This window comes from Myodes glareolus, chromosome 5 (assembly GCF_982192425.1).
Source record: "Myodes glareolus chromosome 5, mMyoGla1.1, whole genome shotgun sequence".
NCBI lineage: Eukaryota > Metazoa > Chordata > Mammalia > Rodentia > Cricetidae > Myodes > Myodes glareolus.
The window spans coordinates 12,394,904-12,414,674 of NC_142030.1; the positions used below are offsets into that span (position 1 = coordinate 12,394,904).

The following is a 19,771-nucleotide window of genomic DNA, read 5'->3' on the forward strand; positions in this document are numbered from 1 at the left end:
AGAAACAGCAGATAAATCCATTAACAGGGACAAAAGGCACAGGATGCTTACACAGTTCATCTGGCTGACACGGTACCAGGAGGGCCCAGCAATCCTTGCCATGATGGGGCTCCAGTTCTAAGCTATGTATGGGGAGATGCTGGGCTTTCCCAAATAATAACTGATTCTGCCCCACAGTGAGCAGGGCACACACTCTCCAAAACCTTAAGTATCCATTAAAAAAAAATGGCCTCTGAGCAGCCTGCCCTCCACTCCTCCTGAGGAGATGGCAGGAGCTATACTTTGTGCAGCTAATCAGCGCTGAGAGGGAAAGATACGCTCACTCTTAGTTGGAGACAGCCCATCCTAAATAAAACAGTGGGAAACAGGCTTCAACTCAATAGTTCAATGGGATTTCCATTTGCACTTCCAGATAATAGAGAGATGCCTACTGGAGCTTTAGCCCCTGGATCTATAGGTGCAAATAAAAGTTCTAGAATGAAATGTCACTCTTAAGAGCCAATTACAATTCACCAGGGGGCTCGGAGAGGTGCCAGGCTGTCTGCGGCAACTCAGAAATCCTTCTTTCTGTGCTATGCCAGCTGGGCAGCCAGAGGAAAGCTGGAGGGGCGGCTGCTGGCGGGGTGGCTGCTGGCGGGACGGCTGCTGGCGGGGCCATCTCCAGCAGCAATCACGCACAGGATGGAGAGTTCTGAGGAGCGACAGCAGGGCTGGGGCCCAGGCATCTGAAGTGGCACATCTCTTAAGAGTAATCAGCTGCAGGCCGATGATGTAGGCCTATCATCCCAGCTGCTTGGGAACTGAGGCAAGAGGGGCATAAATTCAAGGCCTGTCTGGGTTACGGAGTGAGTTCAGGGCTAGCCTGGGCAATTTAGTGAGAACTTCTTTCAAAATTAGGAGTAAATAAAGTGAATGGGGCATAGCTCAGAAACACAGCACTGACCAGCATGGGTGAAACCTTGGGTTCAAATCCCAGTAATACCGTAAAATAAAAATAAAAACAAAAAGAATAGCCAGTCAGTGCTCTTGTTACTGACCTAGAAATGTCATGTCTTGAGTAGAATTTGAGAAAGGGAGAGGGACCCAGGTTGGTCAGACAGAGCAACAGTGAGGTACATATCTAAACTCTTTAAAATAACACCCCGAAAGGCCACAGGGAAAAGAATTCCTAAAGAACACAGTGTATTTAAGCAATAAAGTGGGAACTGGAAAGAATGAGGGGCAGCAGAGAAAGAATGTGGAGAAAACAGGGCCTCAGGGAGTGGCTGCACTCTGAGGTGACTCTCTTCCTGCGCCTCCAGCCCTGGAAAGGATTAGTGTCTGGAATGAATCTGTGGCTAATGATCTTTATTTGCATGAGGCGCCCAGCCCAGGCGCCAGTTGCTTGTTTGGTAGGCAGTCTCTGGACAGATAAATAAATCCATGTCTCTTTTAGGGCAGGCTAGGAACACAGGCCACAGGACAGAGTGTGACGGCTGGGCTCCTCCTCTGTCCTCCCAACTCTGAACCCTTCGTTCTGTCATAGGGTCGCAACAGTAGATTTCTGAGGATGGGGCACAACGCAATATCCGGGCCTGCCAGTTGTGATTCCTCAGCACCAAGCTGACATTCTTCTCAGCGTAAACATGCCGGGGCTTTTGGAGCAAAACTGAATGACCCTCCTTATCTCTCAGACTATGAATTATGAATTTTTTTTGGTCCTTTAGACCAAGTCACATGTCAAAAAATAAAATCAGAATTAATGTGAACTCAAAGGCTTATTTTCAAAAACAGGTTGGCTGGGGCAAATATGAAAAATGTGGAAGGGTAAATATTCCCTGGTGGTTTGGATGCATCTGAATGTGACTATTTCTCTGTTTTTCATGCATTATAAGAAGGGATAATATTGAAGAGAAAACAGTCTCTGTAAGATGGGTTTGCTGTATCCTCACTACTACTGAAGTAATATTGTACCCTGCCGTTTCCATTGAGCAGACAACAATTCATCCATGTGTTCACAGCCCAGCTACAAAGCCTCCAAATTATTTTTAATTTATTATTATTATTACCATTGTTGTTGTTTGTGTGTGTGTACGCATGTATGTGTCTGTGTGGGCATGTACATGCATGTGCGCATGCTCTTGGGCACACATGTGCAAGCCGGAATGCCTATGATGGTCAGTTCTCCTACCTTTATTAGTGCAGTCCAGAGACCAAACTCAGGTTGTCAGGCTCATAAGCGAGAGCTTCTCCCTGCCGAGTCCCTTCACGAGCACAGTTCTCCTTATTCTTAAACTACGTTTATAGTTTTCTGTGGAAAGGGAGTGATGCCCAATGTACTAAAGAATAAGGTCTTTCCTGTCTAGACTGGGAAATCTGGGGATACAGTGCTGAGTCACCATAAGGAGCAATGAGATTCTATGAGAAGTTACCAAAAGACAGCCGGGACCTAGGAGGGGTGACTTTGTATCTTTCTGCCATAATCTCTGTGGCTACGTTAGAGGATCATGTACGTGCACCTTCTTCAATGACGTCATGACACGTACAGTTGACCGCAGTGGCTCCCATCTCCTACCTTGACAGATGGGCAGGTTATCCCATGTTCCATCATCACGACATAATGAAACCATGTTGTATAGGTCAGGGTACCGGATCTTGAATCCCTCATGACAGGTGATGATTAACTTATCTCCATGTCTATATGTCTTGTTATGAATCTCAGCATCTTCAATTTGGGGGATGCGGCAGTCTGCAATAAAAGATGAATATTACTTTGTTTTGCAAATTTAAAATGGATAACTACTTTGCAATTAAGCTCTCATTTTCAGCCCTGGTTTCAAACTATACAACAAGCAGATACATGATACTTCATCTGTCACCAGACTCAGCTGACAATGACAAGTTCACAGCCTGTGTCAGAACTAACAGGAAGAGGGACCCAGTGTGCAGGGACCTCCTCACACAAAGAACTTGATCTGCCGCCTCCAACCCTTCCTATCTGTGGTAGTTTGACTATAATTGGCCCCCATAAGCTCAGAGGGAGTGGCACTTTTAGGAGGAAGTGTACCACTGTGGGGGTGGGCTTTGAGGTCTCCTACGCTTAAGCCATGCTCAGTGTGAACTCAGTTCACTTCCTGTTGCCCATGGATCAAGATGTAAAACTCTCAGCTCCTTCTCCAGCCCCATGTCTGCCTGCACGCTGCCGTGTTTCCAGCCATGATGACAACGGACTAAACCTCTGAAACTGTAAGCCACCCAAATTAAATGTTTCTCTTTATAAAAGTTGCTGTGGTCATGGTGTCCTTCACGGCAATTGGAAGCCTAGCTAAGCCACTACCAGACAGTTGATCTTCTGAATAATTCTGAAAATGAACGAAGAGCTGGTGGTGTTGTCGACAGGCTTTAACATGGTGCAGCCTGTCAGACTGGTTGCTGCAGTCACCCAGGCATGGTGCAGGGCCTCGCCCAGGCATGGTGCAGGGCCTCGATGGGCAGACACCATGTGCAGAACAGCACGGAGACTGAACTGTCCCTGCCTTTGCTACCAACCCTTCCCGTCTACATTCTGTGCTCTTCAAAGAACGCCAGACCAACATATACTCTGGCCAACCTCCTAGGGTTCAGGACAGTCGGGCATACTCTGTGCTCACACGGAGTGACTGAGACCAAGTGTAAAGGAGAAATAGGAGAAAGTTAAAGGGGCAGTGAGGACATGCAAAAATATGATAAAAGCACGCCAAGAGTGCAAAGGTGAACGTCTGCTTCTGGTCCGAGCTACTTCCACAGTCCACTGTAGACACAAACTGCAGAGCTCCTCACTGCCACGTTGGGATTCCGCTCGTCCTACCCCTGAGCACCTCACAACAAGTCCCCTCTGGTTCAAGGCACATGAGCCACTGTGTGTTTTTCCCCATCCCTCTTGAGTACTCAATGTTTCTGAGTTTGTGTATATTATTTTAGTGTTGGGGACAGAAACCAGGACACAGTGTCTTCTTTGTAGATGCACTATCTCAAGGTTTTACCGCCAGCCCTGAGAAATGCTTCTGATCTCCAACGCACAAAGGTTTATAAGTATGACCTGGCGATGGGTTACACTTCAAATTTCTGAATTCTTAATTTTTTAAAAACAAGGCAAAAATCTAAGGGTAGTGTTTTTCCAGTCAGAACCTTTCTCCAGAAATTCTTCAATGTGCTAGAGGATCTTTGGCTTCCGAGCTTCTCCCCAGAGTCTACGGAATGTACAGTGGGGCTGGGACAGCAGTAACAAGAGTCCTGTTCACCAAGATGCCTCAGCTTGGAACTGTCAGCTCTGCGGCACCGAGCCCTGGGAGCCCTGATACAGGTGGAAAGGGAGGGCTTCACAGCGGCTGGCAGCTGCTAGCTTTGGTTATTCTACAAAGGGTCCATCAAGGGCACGGTGGGGTTGGCACCAGGTTCTCTAGAAGCAGCACGGGGCAGGGCACAGCAGGCTGCAGAAATCAGGGCACGAAATATGGAGAAGGCTCAGAGAGAGGGGGGCAGAGCACAGTCACTGTATATCATCTGTAAGTCCAGGCATATCTTTATCTTTGCCACCACTAACTTGAGAGCTACATCTGTGTCCCTTTGGCACAGGTCTTTCCCAACGTATTCCCATTCCCAGACTCATTTGTGCTCCTGGCGAAGAGGAACTCCAGGGAGGGGGCGCTGTCTAAAGTTCCACCAAGAAGAAGTCTGGGATGTGCAAGGCCCTCTGAGCCCAGTCAGCTGACTGGGGCACACCAGGGTGTCCCCACTACAGTCAAGGCTAAGGAGCTGCCTACTGGCTTCTATTTCGCCTCTCACTTTGCATCAGTCTGAGGGAAAGAATGCTCTAACTATTCAAGCTTCACCGATAGTTTTCTGAGTTAAAATAGCCTAATTTCTTCCAAATCAAGCCTAGAATAGTCACAAGGTAACTGACAGCTCTCTGCACCCCAGCGCTGCCTTCCTCTTAATGGAAAATGTGAATTATGTTTTTCTCAATGGCACTAAGCAGAAATTATGCGCAGCAAGTAAAAACACATTTATCAAGGCATCTGTCTGTAAAATCTCGGTGTAAACAGTTCTTGCAATGGTAATGTATATGTCTAAACAACCCTCCCATGACGGGCTTTAGATGTCTTTAAAAATTAACTAGCACAGTCGGGAGGTGGCCAGTGTGGGCAGTAAAGTCAATGGACAGAGTGGCCACCTGGACATCACACACAGGTTGATAAAGGCTGGCCAGAGGGAGAAGCTCCCAGGCCTGGCTCACAAGATTGACTTTCCAGCCTGTGTTAAGATTAATGTGGGATGCTCCTCCCAGGTTGGGTGTGCTGCAGTGCGTGCGTGCGTGTGTGTGTGTGTGTGTGTGTGTGTTGGGGGGTGATATACTCTGGTCAAAAGAAGAGCCAGTATGGGGTGACACAACACGAGTCCACTACATGGGAGAGCCACCTAATAGTAAGGCTTTGGAGTTCAAGTCCTACTAAAGCCGGGAAAACAGGCTGAGATGTGCTCGAGGACCAAGGGGAAAGCTGGTCCAGGTCAGCTCTAACAAGCCTTCAACTTCAACAGAAGGAAAGGTCATCCACTCCCTCTGGCTGCTCATGCACACGGGGTGGCATCCACTTCTCCCAGAAGGAAGGGTGAGATGGGGCCTGGAATAAGCATCTGCCCTGAGGAGCTTTGGTGACGGTAAATAATCACCGACCTCATTGCTAGGAAAGGAATCAGAACCTCGAGTAACTGAAAATACATGTCTAATCTTCACTAATACGGAAGTTAGTTTTATAGAGGAAGACAGATGTTCCTGGGGTTACACAGGAGCCAGACACAGAAAAGCTCACTGTAAATGGAAAACATTAAAAGTTGGAAATGGGGCTGGGGAGAGGGCTCAATCAGCAAAAATGCTTGCAAGCCTGAAGACCTGAGTTCAAGTTCTAGAAATCATCATCATCATCATCATCATCATCATCATCTAGCCTAATGGGTGAGCTCAAGGCCAATGAGAGATCTTGTCACTCCTGGAGGCTGACATCCAAGGTTGTACCCTAGGTTCTACATGCCTGTGCATGCACGAATCCCTCCCCCAGCACATGCATGCACACTACATAACCTACTGAACCTCCCAGATCAGTGACCCAGTACAGAGCAGTGTAGTTCACTTTCCCTCCCTGTCTTGCAGGTGAGTAGAAGCTGCAGTTTGCAGCCCTCGACCAGCATCAGAATGGAATCCCACGCTATGCATCACTAACCCATGAAAACACAAAATTCAAAATGTGAAGGGAGCTTTCTACTAAGTGGGCATCGCTCCCACATCATGGGAAAGTCGAAGCATCATTAAGCTGAACCATTGTTAAGCCAGGGACTGTTTGTAACACAACTTCCTAAGCCACAGATTCATCCATTCAGAAAAAAGAGACAAAGCCACTACAAACGTATCATTAGCAAAGACTAGAAGCATCTGTCAATATTTGATTCTGTCACACAGAATCCGGCCAACAGTTAGAACTCAGGTTGGCGAGACACAAATGGGCACTTTCAGGATGTAGCCCAAGGGGTATCAAAGGTTTCCATTCTGAATGCCCTATTTCACCAGCCCACCACGGCCATTGCTGTACACTGAACCTATTAAAAACAGACTCAGTGTCATGAACAAGTCCAAAAGGAGAGATCCGAAGGCAGTGTTGCACAGTTACAGATTAATTTATTAGACTAGTCAGCAGAGTACAGTCCCAGGGGGCAGGAACAGGCGCAGAAAGAATCAAAAAAAAAATTTAGGATGTTGGCTATATGTAAAAATGCAAAACCATTCCCAGGACCGTATGACACGAAGATACATATGAGCCTCACAAGCCACATCATTATGTTAAAGGCTCTAAATGTCTTGCCGTAAGAATCTCACTTACATTCCCATGCACTGGCATCGGTAAAGCTTACTTATTCAGCCTCCTCTTTATTCATTCATTCAGTGGACTGCTGAGCCCGCACTCTAGGTCCAGTGTGCCCTAGGTGTGGGGGACAGAGAATTCCTCATTTTCACTCTTCCAGCATTTGCATGAGGGACGCTTCTAACCGCCAAATTAAGAGACAAATGAGCTAGAGAATACCAGGCGAATCTCACGACTGGCGGCGAGCTCATAATCTGGTGATAAGATAGGGAGGGACTCGGGGACTCATTTAATTCGAGCAGACAGGCAAGGGGCCTCTGAGGAAATGACATTTATTAAGCTGAGACCTGAATGACAGCACAGATCCAATTACACGTGGATCTGGGAGATTTCAGGCAGAATGGTTAGGTTAGCACAAAGGCCAGAAAGGAGCTTGGGGTCCTAAAACACACCAGGGAAGACCTGTGTGTTCGGAAGATAGCAGCCAATGGAGCCAGGGCGAGGCGGGAGGGGGTGGGGGGACCAAACACACAGGGCCTGATAGATTAGGACAGAAAATGGGGTTTTATTTTAGTGTGATGGGACACTCTTAGACCCTAAGCTTGTAGAAGAGTCTGAATTATATTCTCAAAAGGTTTGCCACTTGTGCAGTGAAGGATGAACGTTGGCCAAAGGTATGTTCTTGTCCTCAGGTCCTGGAGTGTCCTGCCTGAGATAAGGACCCTTGCTCACCTAGTAGAGACAGGGACGCTACGTAGTCTGTAGTCTGTGTGATTTGGGACACCAAACATCAGTTCAGCTTCCTGGTGGGACTGGAGACCAATATCAGCCCACAGTAATCAACACTGTCTATATGAAAGAACCCCAATAAAACTCTGGACACTAACACATGAGTGAGTCTCCCTGGTTATGGATACACCATCATACACTGCTGCTTGACGGACAGGCACTGTGGGCACAGCTCCACTGGGGGCTGGTGGCCGTGACTCCTAGATCCTGCCCTATGTACCTCTTCTCTTGTGAGATTTTAACCTGTGTGTTCCCATTGTCATACACTTATCCATAGGGTTCAGTTTTTATAAGTTATGAGTCTGACTGAATTACTGAACTTGAAAGGGGCCATGGAGATCCCTAGATCTGCAGACAATGTCAGACTCGGGGAGGCTGTAGGACCCTGAACTTTGCACCATTGGATAGTATTTTAATTCATGATCTACAGGCATCCATCCATTAGCATCACTGTTCCATTCAATACAACCCAAAGAGACTGCTCTGACTACTGGTTCACTCAGGGGTGGGCTGCAGGAGTTGAATGGAATCAGTCTGGGCAAATGATGTCATTATAGACAATCAACACGGAACCAGGAGAGGGAGAGGTGACGCTATTGTTGTCCACAAGAGAGCCGATGGAAGAGGGGTGCTGCCGACAGATAAAAGGGGGTGCCGACGAGAAAAGAGGTGCCACCCTGTGCATGGCTTTGTTTCATAAGCAGGGATGGTTCTGGCTGGTTCTTTCTTCTTTAAAGGATGTTGACTTTGATGAAACCTGATGCAGCATTGGAACGATACACTTGACAGCTTGTGGCTCTACATGAATTCTACTGTGGAATTACTAGTTCCCTGCCTGAAACCACTAATAAAAACACACAGACACAGACAGACAGACAGACCCGGTGTGTGTGTGTGTGTGTGTGTGTGTGTGTTTGTGAAAATGATGGTAAGAACACTTCTCTGTGATTTGCTACTTAAAAGTACCCCCCTTTAAAGACTTTTTTGTCTTTTTTGAGACAGGGTCGCTACTTAGCCCAGGATGGCCTATGACACTGAGCTGAGCTTAAGGCACTTATCTTTGTATTTTTATATTTACAACTTAGATAGTGGATATTAGCCGTCCGTTCTGCAGGGCTAGACTGTTACGCATTACATATACTGGAGTATATATGTGACATTTACAAAGACTGTCCACACTGGAAATTCAGTCTCAACAAACAGCAAATGACTGAAATTACTGAACATGTATTTGGGCCACAACGAAAATAAGATAGAAATGAATTGTTACAAAACTCCTATGTTGGAAAGTAGTATCATCCTAAATAATAAAACAATAGCAGTTTTGAAAGCTGCTCACAATGTACTTCCTGTTTACTTAAGTAATATTATATCCTTCTGGAGTCTTTGTTAAAGTTAAAAAATAGATAGTTATAATTATAGTTTTCCTTAGTTATGATAAAGTAATGTAAATATGGATGTTGTAACTGTAATTCTTACTTAATATCTGTCTTGTTATACATAATTTTACTATGTTAAAGTTAAAACCTTTCTTTTTATTTAAACAGAAAACGGGAAATGGTGTGGGAAGTCCTTTCTTCTGTGTATAGTTTGCTGTTATTGATTAATGAATAAAGCTGTTTAGGCCAGTGGCTTAGCAAAATAGGGCAAGGTGGGAGTTCTAAGCAGATAGAGGAGGAGAAAGTAGGTAGAGTCAGGGAGAAGCTATGGAACCACCAGAGGAGAAAGACGTGAACTGCCAGTCAGAACCTTGTCAGTAAGCCACGAGCCTCATGGTAAAATATAAAATAATAAAAATGGGTTAACCAAAGATATAAGAACTAGCTAACAATATGCTTAAAGGACTGGCCAAACAGTGACTTAAATAATATAGTTTCTGAGTAATTATTTTGTGGTCTGGGCAGCTGGGAACAAACAAATGGCTTCTGCCAACAGTAATGTATAGTATGCAAATAAATCTATGGTTATACATTTATCTTTAAGCCTAAACACACATAAAAAGTCCAGCATGGTTGCTCATACCTGTCAGTAATCCCAGCACTCACGAGGGAGAGGCAGATTGGCTTGGAACTCTATGGGTTTGAGGCCAGTCAAGACTACACAATGAGACTCAAGAAACAAAAACATCTAAGTATACACAGAAAAATTAAATACTTTTAAAAAAAGTCAAGAACACACACTTTAGAGTTGATTAAGTGAAATTTGCTGACTGGTTATTCATATTTTCCATGTTATGTTTTTATTGTAGCTATGGGTTTGTACTTAAAGTTCTATTGAATTTTGCTTTGTAAATATTGAGTTTGTTACTATATATATATATAAATTTAGGGTTATTCTTTAGAACTAAAATTAAGAATTCTTCAATGGTCATAAAATGGATAGGTGATTAAGCCTGAAGAAAGTACAAGGATATAAGTAATAAAGAGTAAATGATAGGGAGATCATTAACAATAAAAGAAACAAAAGCTAAGAAGAACCAGCAAGATCAAGTATTGGTCCTTTGAAGTCACAATCAACAATCATTGATAGGATTTATCAAGAACTATGTAGTGCACCCAACCATGTAAGGATTAAAAAGATACAGCATTGGCATAGCCTACATTAAAAAAAATTAAAAAGACAGAAAGAAAACATGAAATCAAAACATTTGAGAATTTAGATAAAGTCAAATTCTTCAAGTAAAGCAAGAAATACTATCATTTACTAAAATCGCCAAGTTACAATTATATAAAACATCAAGAAAATTCAGTTTAAATCAGAAAGGCTTCCCACAAGCATCCTCCAGACCCAGGATACTTCTTGAATTCTACTGCATATCTGTGGGAGATCAGAAAGCAATCTCACTCACTCCCGGAGTGAGGAGAGCTCTTCTGCAGGACAGCAGCATGTTTATGGGGCAGCCTCCCTCGATTATTTATACCAGTGGAAAGAATGCCACAGATGGGAAAAACATTCGGGACAACCCACCTAAGCAACACAATACAGAACTCAAGATCAACACATCAGTGAACATAATTCAAACACATCATAAGTACGCCGACTTAACTTTTAATGATCAACCAATGTGACTTGAATTTAACAGAATAAAGGAGAGAATTACTACCTTACTAGATGTGAAAAAGCATTTGATAAAATTTCACATCTACTCACATAAAAAGAAAAACTCTTAATAAGCTAGGAATTAAACAAAATGCTGCAATTCAACAAGGGACATTAATAGAAAAGTATGTACTGTAAAATCTAGAGGGCATGGATGTGAGATTGGGTCCCCGACTGGAAGGCTCACCCCTGACACATACGTTGAACGCTGCACTGGGTTTCCTGACTGAAAACTGAAGCAGGACCCCAATAAGAGGAAACTGGAAAGAATTAGCTAGGAAGAAAGAGGAGCTTTAGTATTCAAACATGACATGACAATGCATGTGGTAAGCCCCATAAGAATTCACAAAGATAGAAGCTGGAGAGATGACAACTCAGCAGTTAGGAACACTTGTTGCTCTTGCAGAGGACCCAGGTTCAGTTCCCAGCACCCACATGGTGACACACGACCATCTGTAACTCCAGTTCCAGGGCTTCCAACACCCTCTTCTGCCTTCCATAGGTTTCTGATCTCCAAGGGCACCTGGCATGCACATGGTTTGTACACATACATGCAGGCAAACTCTCACACACATAAAATAAAGTAAATAAATATAAAAATCTTACAAATACAAGAACTTACAAATATAAACAGCAAAATAAATGAGTCAAAGATGTCTGAATTTCTAGCAGATCAATTTAAATAAACTTAAAACTTTTATCAAAAGTTCAGATAAAAATCTGAACTCTAAATTCAAATTAATAAAAGACAAGACCTCCATATAGAAAACGTTATTGAAACCATTGTTAAAGACCTTAGTAAGTAGTGAGAACTAACATTGCATAGCTCTTACTGTCTTCAGAATTTTAACCATGAATCTGTCCTATTTTTCTTTCCTAGTTGCTGTGACAAAAATACCCTGACAGAAAGTTCGGGGGGAAAAGGTTTATTTTCATGATGACACCAGTTTTTGGTCAGAGCAGGGAGGTCACAGAGGTCACAGACTTGAAGCAGCTAGTCACTCACAGTCAAGAGTAGAGAGAGGATGAATGCAGCATGCTTACTGCTAGTTCCCTCGTCCACTCTTAACACAACCCAGGACCCAAGCCCAGGGGATGCTGCCACCCACACAGGACCAGGCCTTCCCACATCAATTAACATCATTAAAGAATCACCCATGGACCTGCTCATAGGTCCACCTAATAAAATCACCCATGGACATGCCTACAGGTTCACCTAATAAAATCACCCACGGACACCTAATCTGGACAGTTCCTCTGTCCAGGTGACTCTAGACTGTATCAAAAATCACAAAACCCAACATAATAACATTCAGAATTCAAACTTGTTTTGACAGTTGTTGTGCTCATTCTAAGATTTATATGGAAACATGGAAGGCCAAGAAGAGCCCAGGCAGTCTTAAAGGAACAGAGAAATGGGCAAGGCTTGGGTTACAGGCATTTAAGAGCAATTACAGGGTTGCAGTCATGAAAACAGAATCACATCCAGTGCAGGACAAACATCCCAATAGAACAGAGAGTGAGCCAGAACTTCCGTCTCCTGACATAGGTGGCCATGGGAAGCAGGAGGGTCAGCGGTTCCAATGAACAGTGCTATGTGTGTTATATACAGACCAAGTCCAAAGAGGACAGTTAGGGGGCTAGCTATGAGGGCAGGACAGCGAGGTTCTGAGATTACAGAAGACAATGCCTGAGTGTGTGTGTGTGTGTGTGTGTGTGTGTGTGTGTGTGTGTGTGTGTGTGTGTGAATGCATACGCGAGCACAGGTGCCTGTGGAAGCCAGAAGAGGACATCATACTCCCCCTAGAGCTAAAGTTACAGTTAGTTGTGAGCCACCTAATGTGGATGGTAGAACTCAAACTTGGGTCTTCTGGAAGAGCCTTCTCTCCAGCCCCGTGAAAACATTTTTAACATGACAAAGAAAACCTCCACAGAACTTTAGCATAAAGAAAAAGACTGATAAATTTGACTGCATTCAAGTTAAACCTTTCTGTGCATCACGCTGACAATAAGAGAGCAAAACCTTAAGCTACAGAGCAGCTTTGTAGCACCTACAGCCAACAAAGGACTCAGATCCAGAGTCTATAAAATCTCCTAAGAATCAATACGGAAAAGACAACTGATCGATAAATGGTTAAGCGAATTAAGCAGACACTTCACAGGAGAGAATCACGAGCTGGCCAATAAACACAGGAAGGTTCTCAACTTTATTATTTGCCAGGGAAGTGAACATTAAAGGTGGAAGACTCAGGGAGTGGCGGATGTACCTCCAAAAGTGGGGCTGGGGAGGCTGAGGCAGGAGTGTCCTGCACACTATGACAGTGTCTCAACACAAAGCCAATCAACCAACCAAAATCACAGAGACAAACTCCCAAACAAGCATCCCGGTACAAAGTTAGAGGGGACACTGCATGCTTGCTAGATGGTTAAAATATCGCTAACACTAAGGGGCATATTCTGTTTGTGGAAGTATGAACAGGTACAACCACTTGAGATCATTAGCAACATCTATTAACACAGGATATATGCACATCACCGCAGCAGCTCTACTCTCTGGTACAGAGCCAATAGAAACAGAAGATTATCATTTGTCAATAGGGATGTTCTGATATGCTCACTGCAGCGCTATTTATAACAGAAGACAGTTGGAAAAGTCTAAACGTCCACCAAAATAAATAGTCAAAGGATGGCATGTCTATACGTTAGAACACCAAGAAACAATGGAGATGATGCAGCTGCAGCAGTGGACCATATTACGTGTGTATTTCATAAATATAAAATTAGTCAGATCTAAAGTAATGCTGACTCTGTATGTAATTCCATGTACATAAACTCCAAACCTAGGCAAAAGGACATTCAACCTGAAATAACATGTTTAGGAATAGTGCATGTTTTGGTGTTAAACTTCTCAATCATGACAAGTGATTGCCACCTTTCAGAGGGAGGAAGGAGACTGGGAATGAACTTCTGGGAACGCCAGCAGTGTCCTATTTCCTCCCTAGATGATGGTGATGTGGTGTTACCTTGAGCGTTTTCGCTGTTTTGTTTCACAAACTTTCCTATGCTCACCATATTTGGCAAATTTAAAAGAAGTCATCAGGACAGCAAAATGAGTCCAGTAAGGAAATCCACTGATGATGCTGCCCGTTCTCTCCCTCACCCAGAGTTGCTGGGTCTGGAGATGGAGCCATTTAATGGAATGTCCAGAGACAAATGATTCTCTGTGTGGGGATGAAGCACTGAAATCTTACAAAGCATAAAACTTTAATTATTTGCCAGAAAATTTTCAAGACGGTAAGCTGACCTCTTGATGTAAATTAGAGAAACTGGTGCAGGTTTAACATAAAGGTAAACTGTGATTTTTTTTTTGCTTTATATATGTGGGTGTATGTGTACATGTTTATGTGTGTAAATGCACATATATATGCTGAGTATGCATACACATGCATGCAAGCATAGAGATTAACTTCGAGTGTTCCCTTCTATTGCTCACTATTATCTATTATCATTTATTACTAAAATTATATTATTATTATTTTGAGACCGAGTCTCCCACAGAACCTAGAACTTATCGATACTGATACAGAGAGATGGCTGACCAGCAAGCCCTCGGATCCTTTGGTTCCCACCTCCCCAGTGCTGGGATTACAAGCACAAGCCACCATGCCTGGCTTTTTACATGGGTGCTAGGGACCCGAACTCAGGTCCTCATGCCTGTTCAGCAGGCATTTTGTCCATGGAATCATCTCCCCAGCCCTTTCTGCTTCTCCTGATTGAAAAAAAAAAAGATTAGTTATCTTACCTTCAAAGAAATTTTGAGATCAATTTCCACTTTCTGGAAAGTAGCCTCATATGTAAAAAGGAAGAGATGGGAAGCATTGGGTGATGCAGAGTAGGCTCAGAAGAAGCATTAAAAACAATTTCAGGCCTGGCAGGGGTGGCACATACCTTTAATCCCAGCACTCGGGAGGCACAGGCAGGTGGATCTCTGTGAGCTCAAAGCCAGCCTGGTCTACAGAGCGAGTTCCAGGACTGGCTCCATAGCTACTGGGAAACCCTGTGTTGAAAAATCAAACCAAACCAAAAACTGTTTTATGCTAGGCAGGTGCTCTTTTTTGGTGGTACCGAGTACACCAATCTCATGGCCTTATACATGCTGACAGGGTCATTTGCCTTCTGAGTTACTGGTGACTGACAGCATCTTTACTCACAGACAGAGGACCCAGGGCAAGCTTCTCAAGGGGTACCTTGGGCTGGAGAATCACCCATATGTCCAATCGGTTTAAATTCCAGCCTGAAAGATGCTTAGGGCATAGTGCCTGGAAAGGTTCACTTTTCGTACCTCTGGGACAATCAGAGGCTAAGAAGAACCGTCTGAGAGAAAGCCCAAGGCCAGTGCGGGGGACCAGGGAGACAGACAACATCAGTCAAAACAAAAGATGCTAGCTGGGAATTTAATGACCCCAGCAGCTGCGTTAGCCAAGTGAAATTGGACTCTAAACCGAGCAGGTCTGCACTATGAGGCCTTTGCTTTGCAGACCCAGACCCAGTAAGGGGTTCTGGGGAGGTCTCTATTGGTGCTGATGGGACTCAGAAAATGGAGCTTGGGGAGCCTGGGTCAGGCTCAAACCTCTCCATACTGGAGCGAGAGAATTGGGTGCACAGTGACAGGTTTGAAAGGAATCCCAGGGGATAAGCCCTCCTTTTTTTATTATTTTTATTTTCTACAAATAGCCACTGTAACTCTGGGTCGTTGCAGGTGTGAGTTTATGAAGAATTATTGCTTTTTGCTTTTTCTGCTTTCTGGGGGAATCTCCCTCGTCAACTAGGTGTTCAAGGTCACCATCAGTCATCGCGTGACCTTTCCACATGACCTGACAGGGCTCTGAACACCTGCCGATGCTGGGACTCTCCATTCACCTGGCAATTCTGTGATTTAAAGCCACCCCACCCCCATTTGCGGGAGGATCCTTATCCAGTCAGGGTGGGAATGAATTGTTCATAGATGAAAGAAGACAAGAACGTGGGCACAGCAATGCTCCCCTGGTGGCGGCTTCCCCTCTGCACTTGCTGGGCTTGATGATCAGGCTACCGAACCCTTGCCTGTGGCTGTCTGGCTGTCATCTTGCCAAGGGGGTAAGAGATCATTCTGCCACTCCTCCTTCCAGGCTCAGCCCCAGTCTGACCTGATCTTATTTCTTCTAGAATTTCTTTTCTTTTTCCTTTCAAGTCACATCTACATTTAAGATAAGAAATTCTTGAAGAAGAAAAGTCAAATTCACATGGAAACGACAGGGGTGAGCGCAGGGGCAATGATGAGTTCTGTCAACATCAGCAAAAGTGGCCTTGGCGACAGGCAGGGGTGTCCTTCTGCACTCGCCTACCTTAGAAGATGTAAACATGAGAGTGTCTTAGTGGAAGACGTGGGAATACTCGCTCCTGGGGTCAGAAGCTGTCTCTTTCAATAACTCACGTCTAGAGCAACACGGAAGGAATTCTGGGTGATAGAACGCACACCTGAGAAGAAAGGAACGCTAAATAAAACATTTTTAGGGCTTCCATCTGTTTGGTGAAGCTTCTGGAGGTGGAAGACAGCTCAACTTAATATATGAGTAGCCATAAAAAGGAGTAAGACTCCCCTGCTTTTGAAAAATGCCTGCACCCCATACTTTCGATGAATAAAGGGGCTGGCTGCCAACTCTACTGCCAGCTCTAGCTTGTGAGTCAAGGTGGATCTTTTAATTAAAAATTTATAATGTAATAATAATACTTAAACTCACATCGCGCCCTTCCCCCAGGAAGCTGAAATAATCTTCTAAATGTCAAATTATTCATCTTTTATAGCAATCCTGGTCAGGCCTATGGGAGCCAAAATATTTTAGTAAGTGCTTTTAAAAAGTCCTTCATGAATGAATTTTTTTTCTTTCTGGCGTGCTGCAAGGAATTTAGACAAAGAAAGGGTTAAACATGCAGTCACAGCAAGCCGGGGTCATCCTGGGAACAATTCTTCTACATTCGAATCAACCTTTGGGCTATGATTAGGCAAGAAGTCAGGAAGTACAAAGGGATTCCTGGGTGTACCCTGGACCTGTCTGGGCAGCTTTGAGAAATGCCCCTGTGTTGTGGGAGAGCACCTCCTCCAAAGGGAAACAATCAAGCGAATGAAAACATGGGGGTACAGGGGTTACAAGAACTGGAGTTCCCCGGAATGATCCCCAGCTCTGTTTTTTGTTTTTGTTTTGTTTCTGAAGCTTGCCAGGTGATTCACAGTTGCAGAAAGCGCAGGACCAAAAGTCAACGGGACGACGGCCCATCCACTCCCAGCTTGCTCGCTGGGCACAGTATATAACTCACTTATGTTCGCACAAGCCTCTGACAAACTGACACTCTGAGCTCTAGAATGGTCTCCAAGGACCTCTGCTAAACACTACAGATACTAAGCTCTCTTCTCTCAGACAAAGCTGTCGGCCACTCCATCCCTGAGTAAGAGATTCTTGGGGCTTCTAAAGGAGAAAATCATCTGGGGGGTTTCTGGTTTTCTTTTCCTAAGAATAGATTCCTTGACCCTGCTCCTAGTGTTTTGGTGAGGGAGGTATGACTAGGTATTTACAACAGGTTCTGAGGCAGGGATCCTCGGTCACACTTATAAAGTCAGTGCCCTGTAGGAAAGGTCCTTACCAAGGATGCTGACAGGATGAGACTTTCCTAAGAGGTGTGACCACCCCCCCCCCCCACCTCCGGAGGGAAGAAAGGAGCCTTAGCCAGGTAGGCCGAGTAAGCTAAGTGAGTCCTGGAAAGCACAGAGCTGATCCCATCCCTGCCACTGTCCAGGGTTCCATGGAGAAGCCTGCTCCTCTGAGCCTCTGCATTCTCATCCGGAAAAAAGTCAGAGGCGCCACGCTGGGCTACTGTTCTTGAACACAGAGCGCATCCAGCATAGTACCCAATTACTGATGAGCACACCCTGCATCCAGCATCCACTGAAGAAGATACTGTGAATTCAGCACCCAGAGACTCCAGGATAGCACCTGGCCACTGAAGAACACACTAGGCTCTAACACAGCACCCGGTCCACATAGGACATGCCTCCTAAGAACAGTGCAGTCTCCCTGGGACAAAGGAGAATGAAGGTATGCCACCAGAACAAGCCCGTGAGCCAGAGATGGGCAGAGCGCAGGAAGATGTGGGGGACACTGCTGTGTGTGTCTAGGGATTGGGGGTGGAGGCGGACTCTGGACTGATGTCTGGCTGTCATTGTTCATCTTTGTCAATGTTCCCAAAGTGCAGGATATGGAACTGGCAGCCCCTTTCACTACCCTACAGATAACCCAGACTCAACTGAAAGCACAGCATTAACTGTGGGAAATCTATGAGACAGTGTGTGCTGAGGTGAGCCGAGGCACAGAGGGAAGGCGCGCTCTGTGTGAAAGACTACAGGCGGCTGGAGCCACCTCGCACACAAAACCCAAGCATTAGTCAAGGAATCCAGGGCATTCCTCTAAGAGCTAGGTGTGACTAGTCACTGAAATACCTAGGCCACCTGTGGAAGGCCCGTGGGGAGCCTCAGAGGCAGGTGGCTGCAGAAGACCTGCCCCTGTCTAACAAGAGCAGAAGGAACCCTCTGTCTTCCTTCCACACCCCAGGGATGAGAGCTGCCTACTCAGAGATGCAGATAGCGAACCTGAGAAGCCATGGCAACATCTCAACACACCTGCAGGGTGTGACTGCATGCCACCTGCTGTGTGGCATCCTCCAGACTGAGGGCTCCCTCCCTTTGAAGGCACTGAAACAGGAATGAGGAGCCGGAGAAAAAACACAGCATAGTTAAGAGCACCAACTGCTCCTACAAAGGACCCAGGCTGGTTCCCCAGTGGCCACACAGTGGCTCACAATCACTCATTTATAACTCAAGTTCAGGAGGTCTGACACTGTCTTCCCACCTCAGGGGGCACTGCGCACACGCGATGCAAAGACATACCAGACATACAGGCAGTCCAAGACAAAATACTTTCAAATATTATTTTTTAATGCTTAAATACACATAAAATAATTTTAAAAAATTTTCCAGAGTCACACATTTCCCTCTAGACAGTGGCCCTTGCATTTGAAACAGCGCTGAAGGTTATGCTTGGGGTTTTGGACAGGAGGCTGTGGTGATGCTGGGGGCAATGGGTTGTGGGTAGGCAGTAGTTTGGGGTTGTACTTCCTGTGTGGTCAGTTGAGAAGAACTGACCAGCCGACAGGAGAGGGATCACTGCCTGGAGAAGCCTTCCTCTCAGTCAGGTGACCTGAAACAAGGGGCGCTCCGGAGAGGGACATGTAAGGTCCTTTCATAGCACGGTGCTGAGAAGAAGAGGAGGGCCACTGTCCTCAGAAAGCATCTGGGCACTTGCTAGGGAAGACACATAGGAACAAGCGGTCTGCTAGAGATGGGGACGCCAGGGTCACGAGCATGTTTTTTTTTTTTTTTCTTAATATGTATTTGTCAAAAGCTGACATGAAATGTGGTGACCAAGGAGACCAGGGGCTGTTCTCCAAACTGCTCAAGGGAGGAAAGGGAAAGTGTCCCACCCCCCTTTACTGAGGAGAACTTGCTGAGGAAGAACTCAAATACTAATTTCATAAAATTTTAATTTTCTTGGGTCTCTACTTCTCAAAGCAGCTACTCCAGATAGGGGCATTTAAAGGAGAAAAGAATGCCGTGTGCCATAGCACCTGTATTGACTACACCCAAATATGTTCTGAGGACACCCCTGGTGTAAGATGTTTTTCTGTCCATGTGTTACTTTCATTGGTTAATGATAAAGAAACTGCCTTGGCCTAGTTGATGGGGCAGAACTGAATGCTGGGAGAAAGAAAGGCAGAGTCCTTGGAGAGAGCCACCTCGGAGTCGCCAGAGCTAGACATGCTGAATCTTTTCCGGTAGGCCACAGTCACGTGGCAATATACAGATTAATAGAAATGGGTTAAATCAAGATGCGAGAGTTAGTCAATAAGAGGTTAGAGCTAAT

The 19,771-nt window shown here is 45.1% G+C and overlaps 1 protein-coding gene across 6 annotated transcripts in view; it reads right to left on the bottom strand.

Moving 5' to 3' along the window:
* Susd4 (sushi domain containing 4) overlaps window positions 1-19,771 on the bottom strand; it is a 125,844-nt gene that overhangs the window by 35,494 nt on the left and 70,579 nt on the right. For all 6 annotated transcript variants that reach the window (XM_087906059.1, XM_085687601.2, XM_085687599.2 and 3 more), the window contains one exon: window positions 2,555-2,728. In XM_087906059.1, coding sequence (XP_087762185.1) covers window positions 2,555-2,728 — 174 coding nt within the window. The remainder of the gene's footprint in view (window positions 1-2,554; window positions 2,729-19,771) is intronic.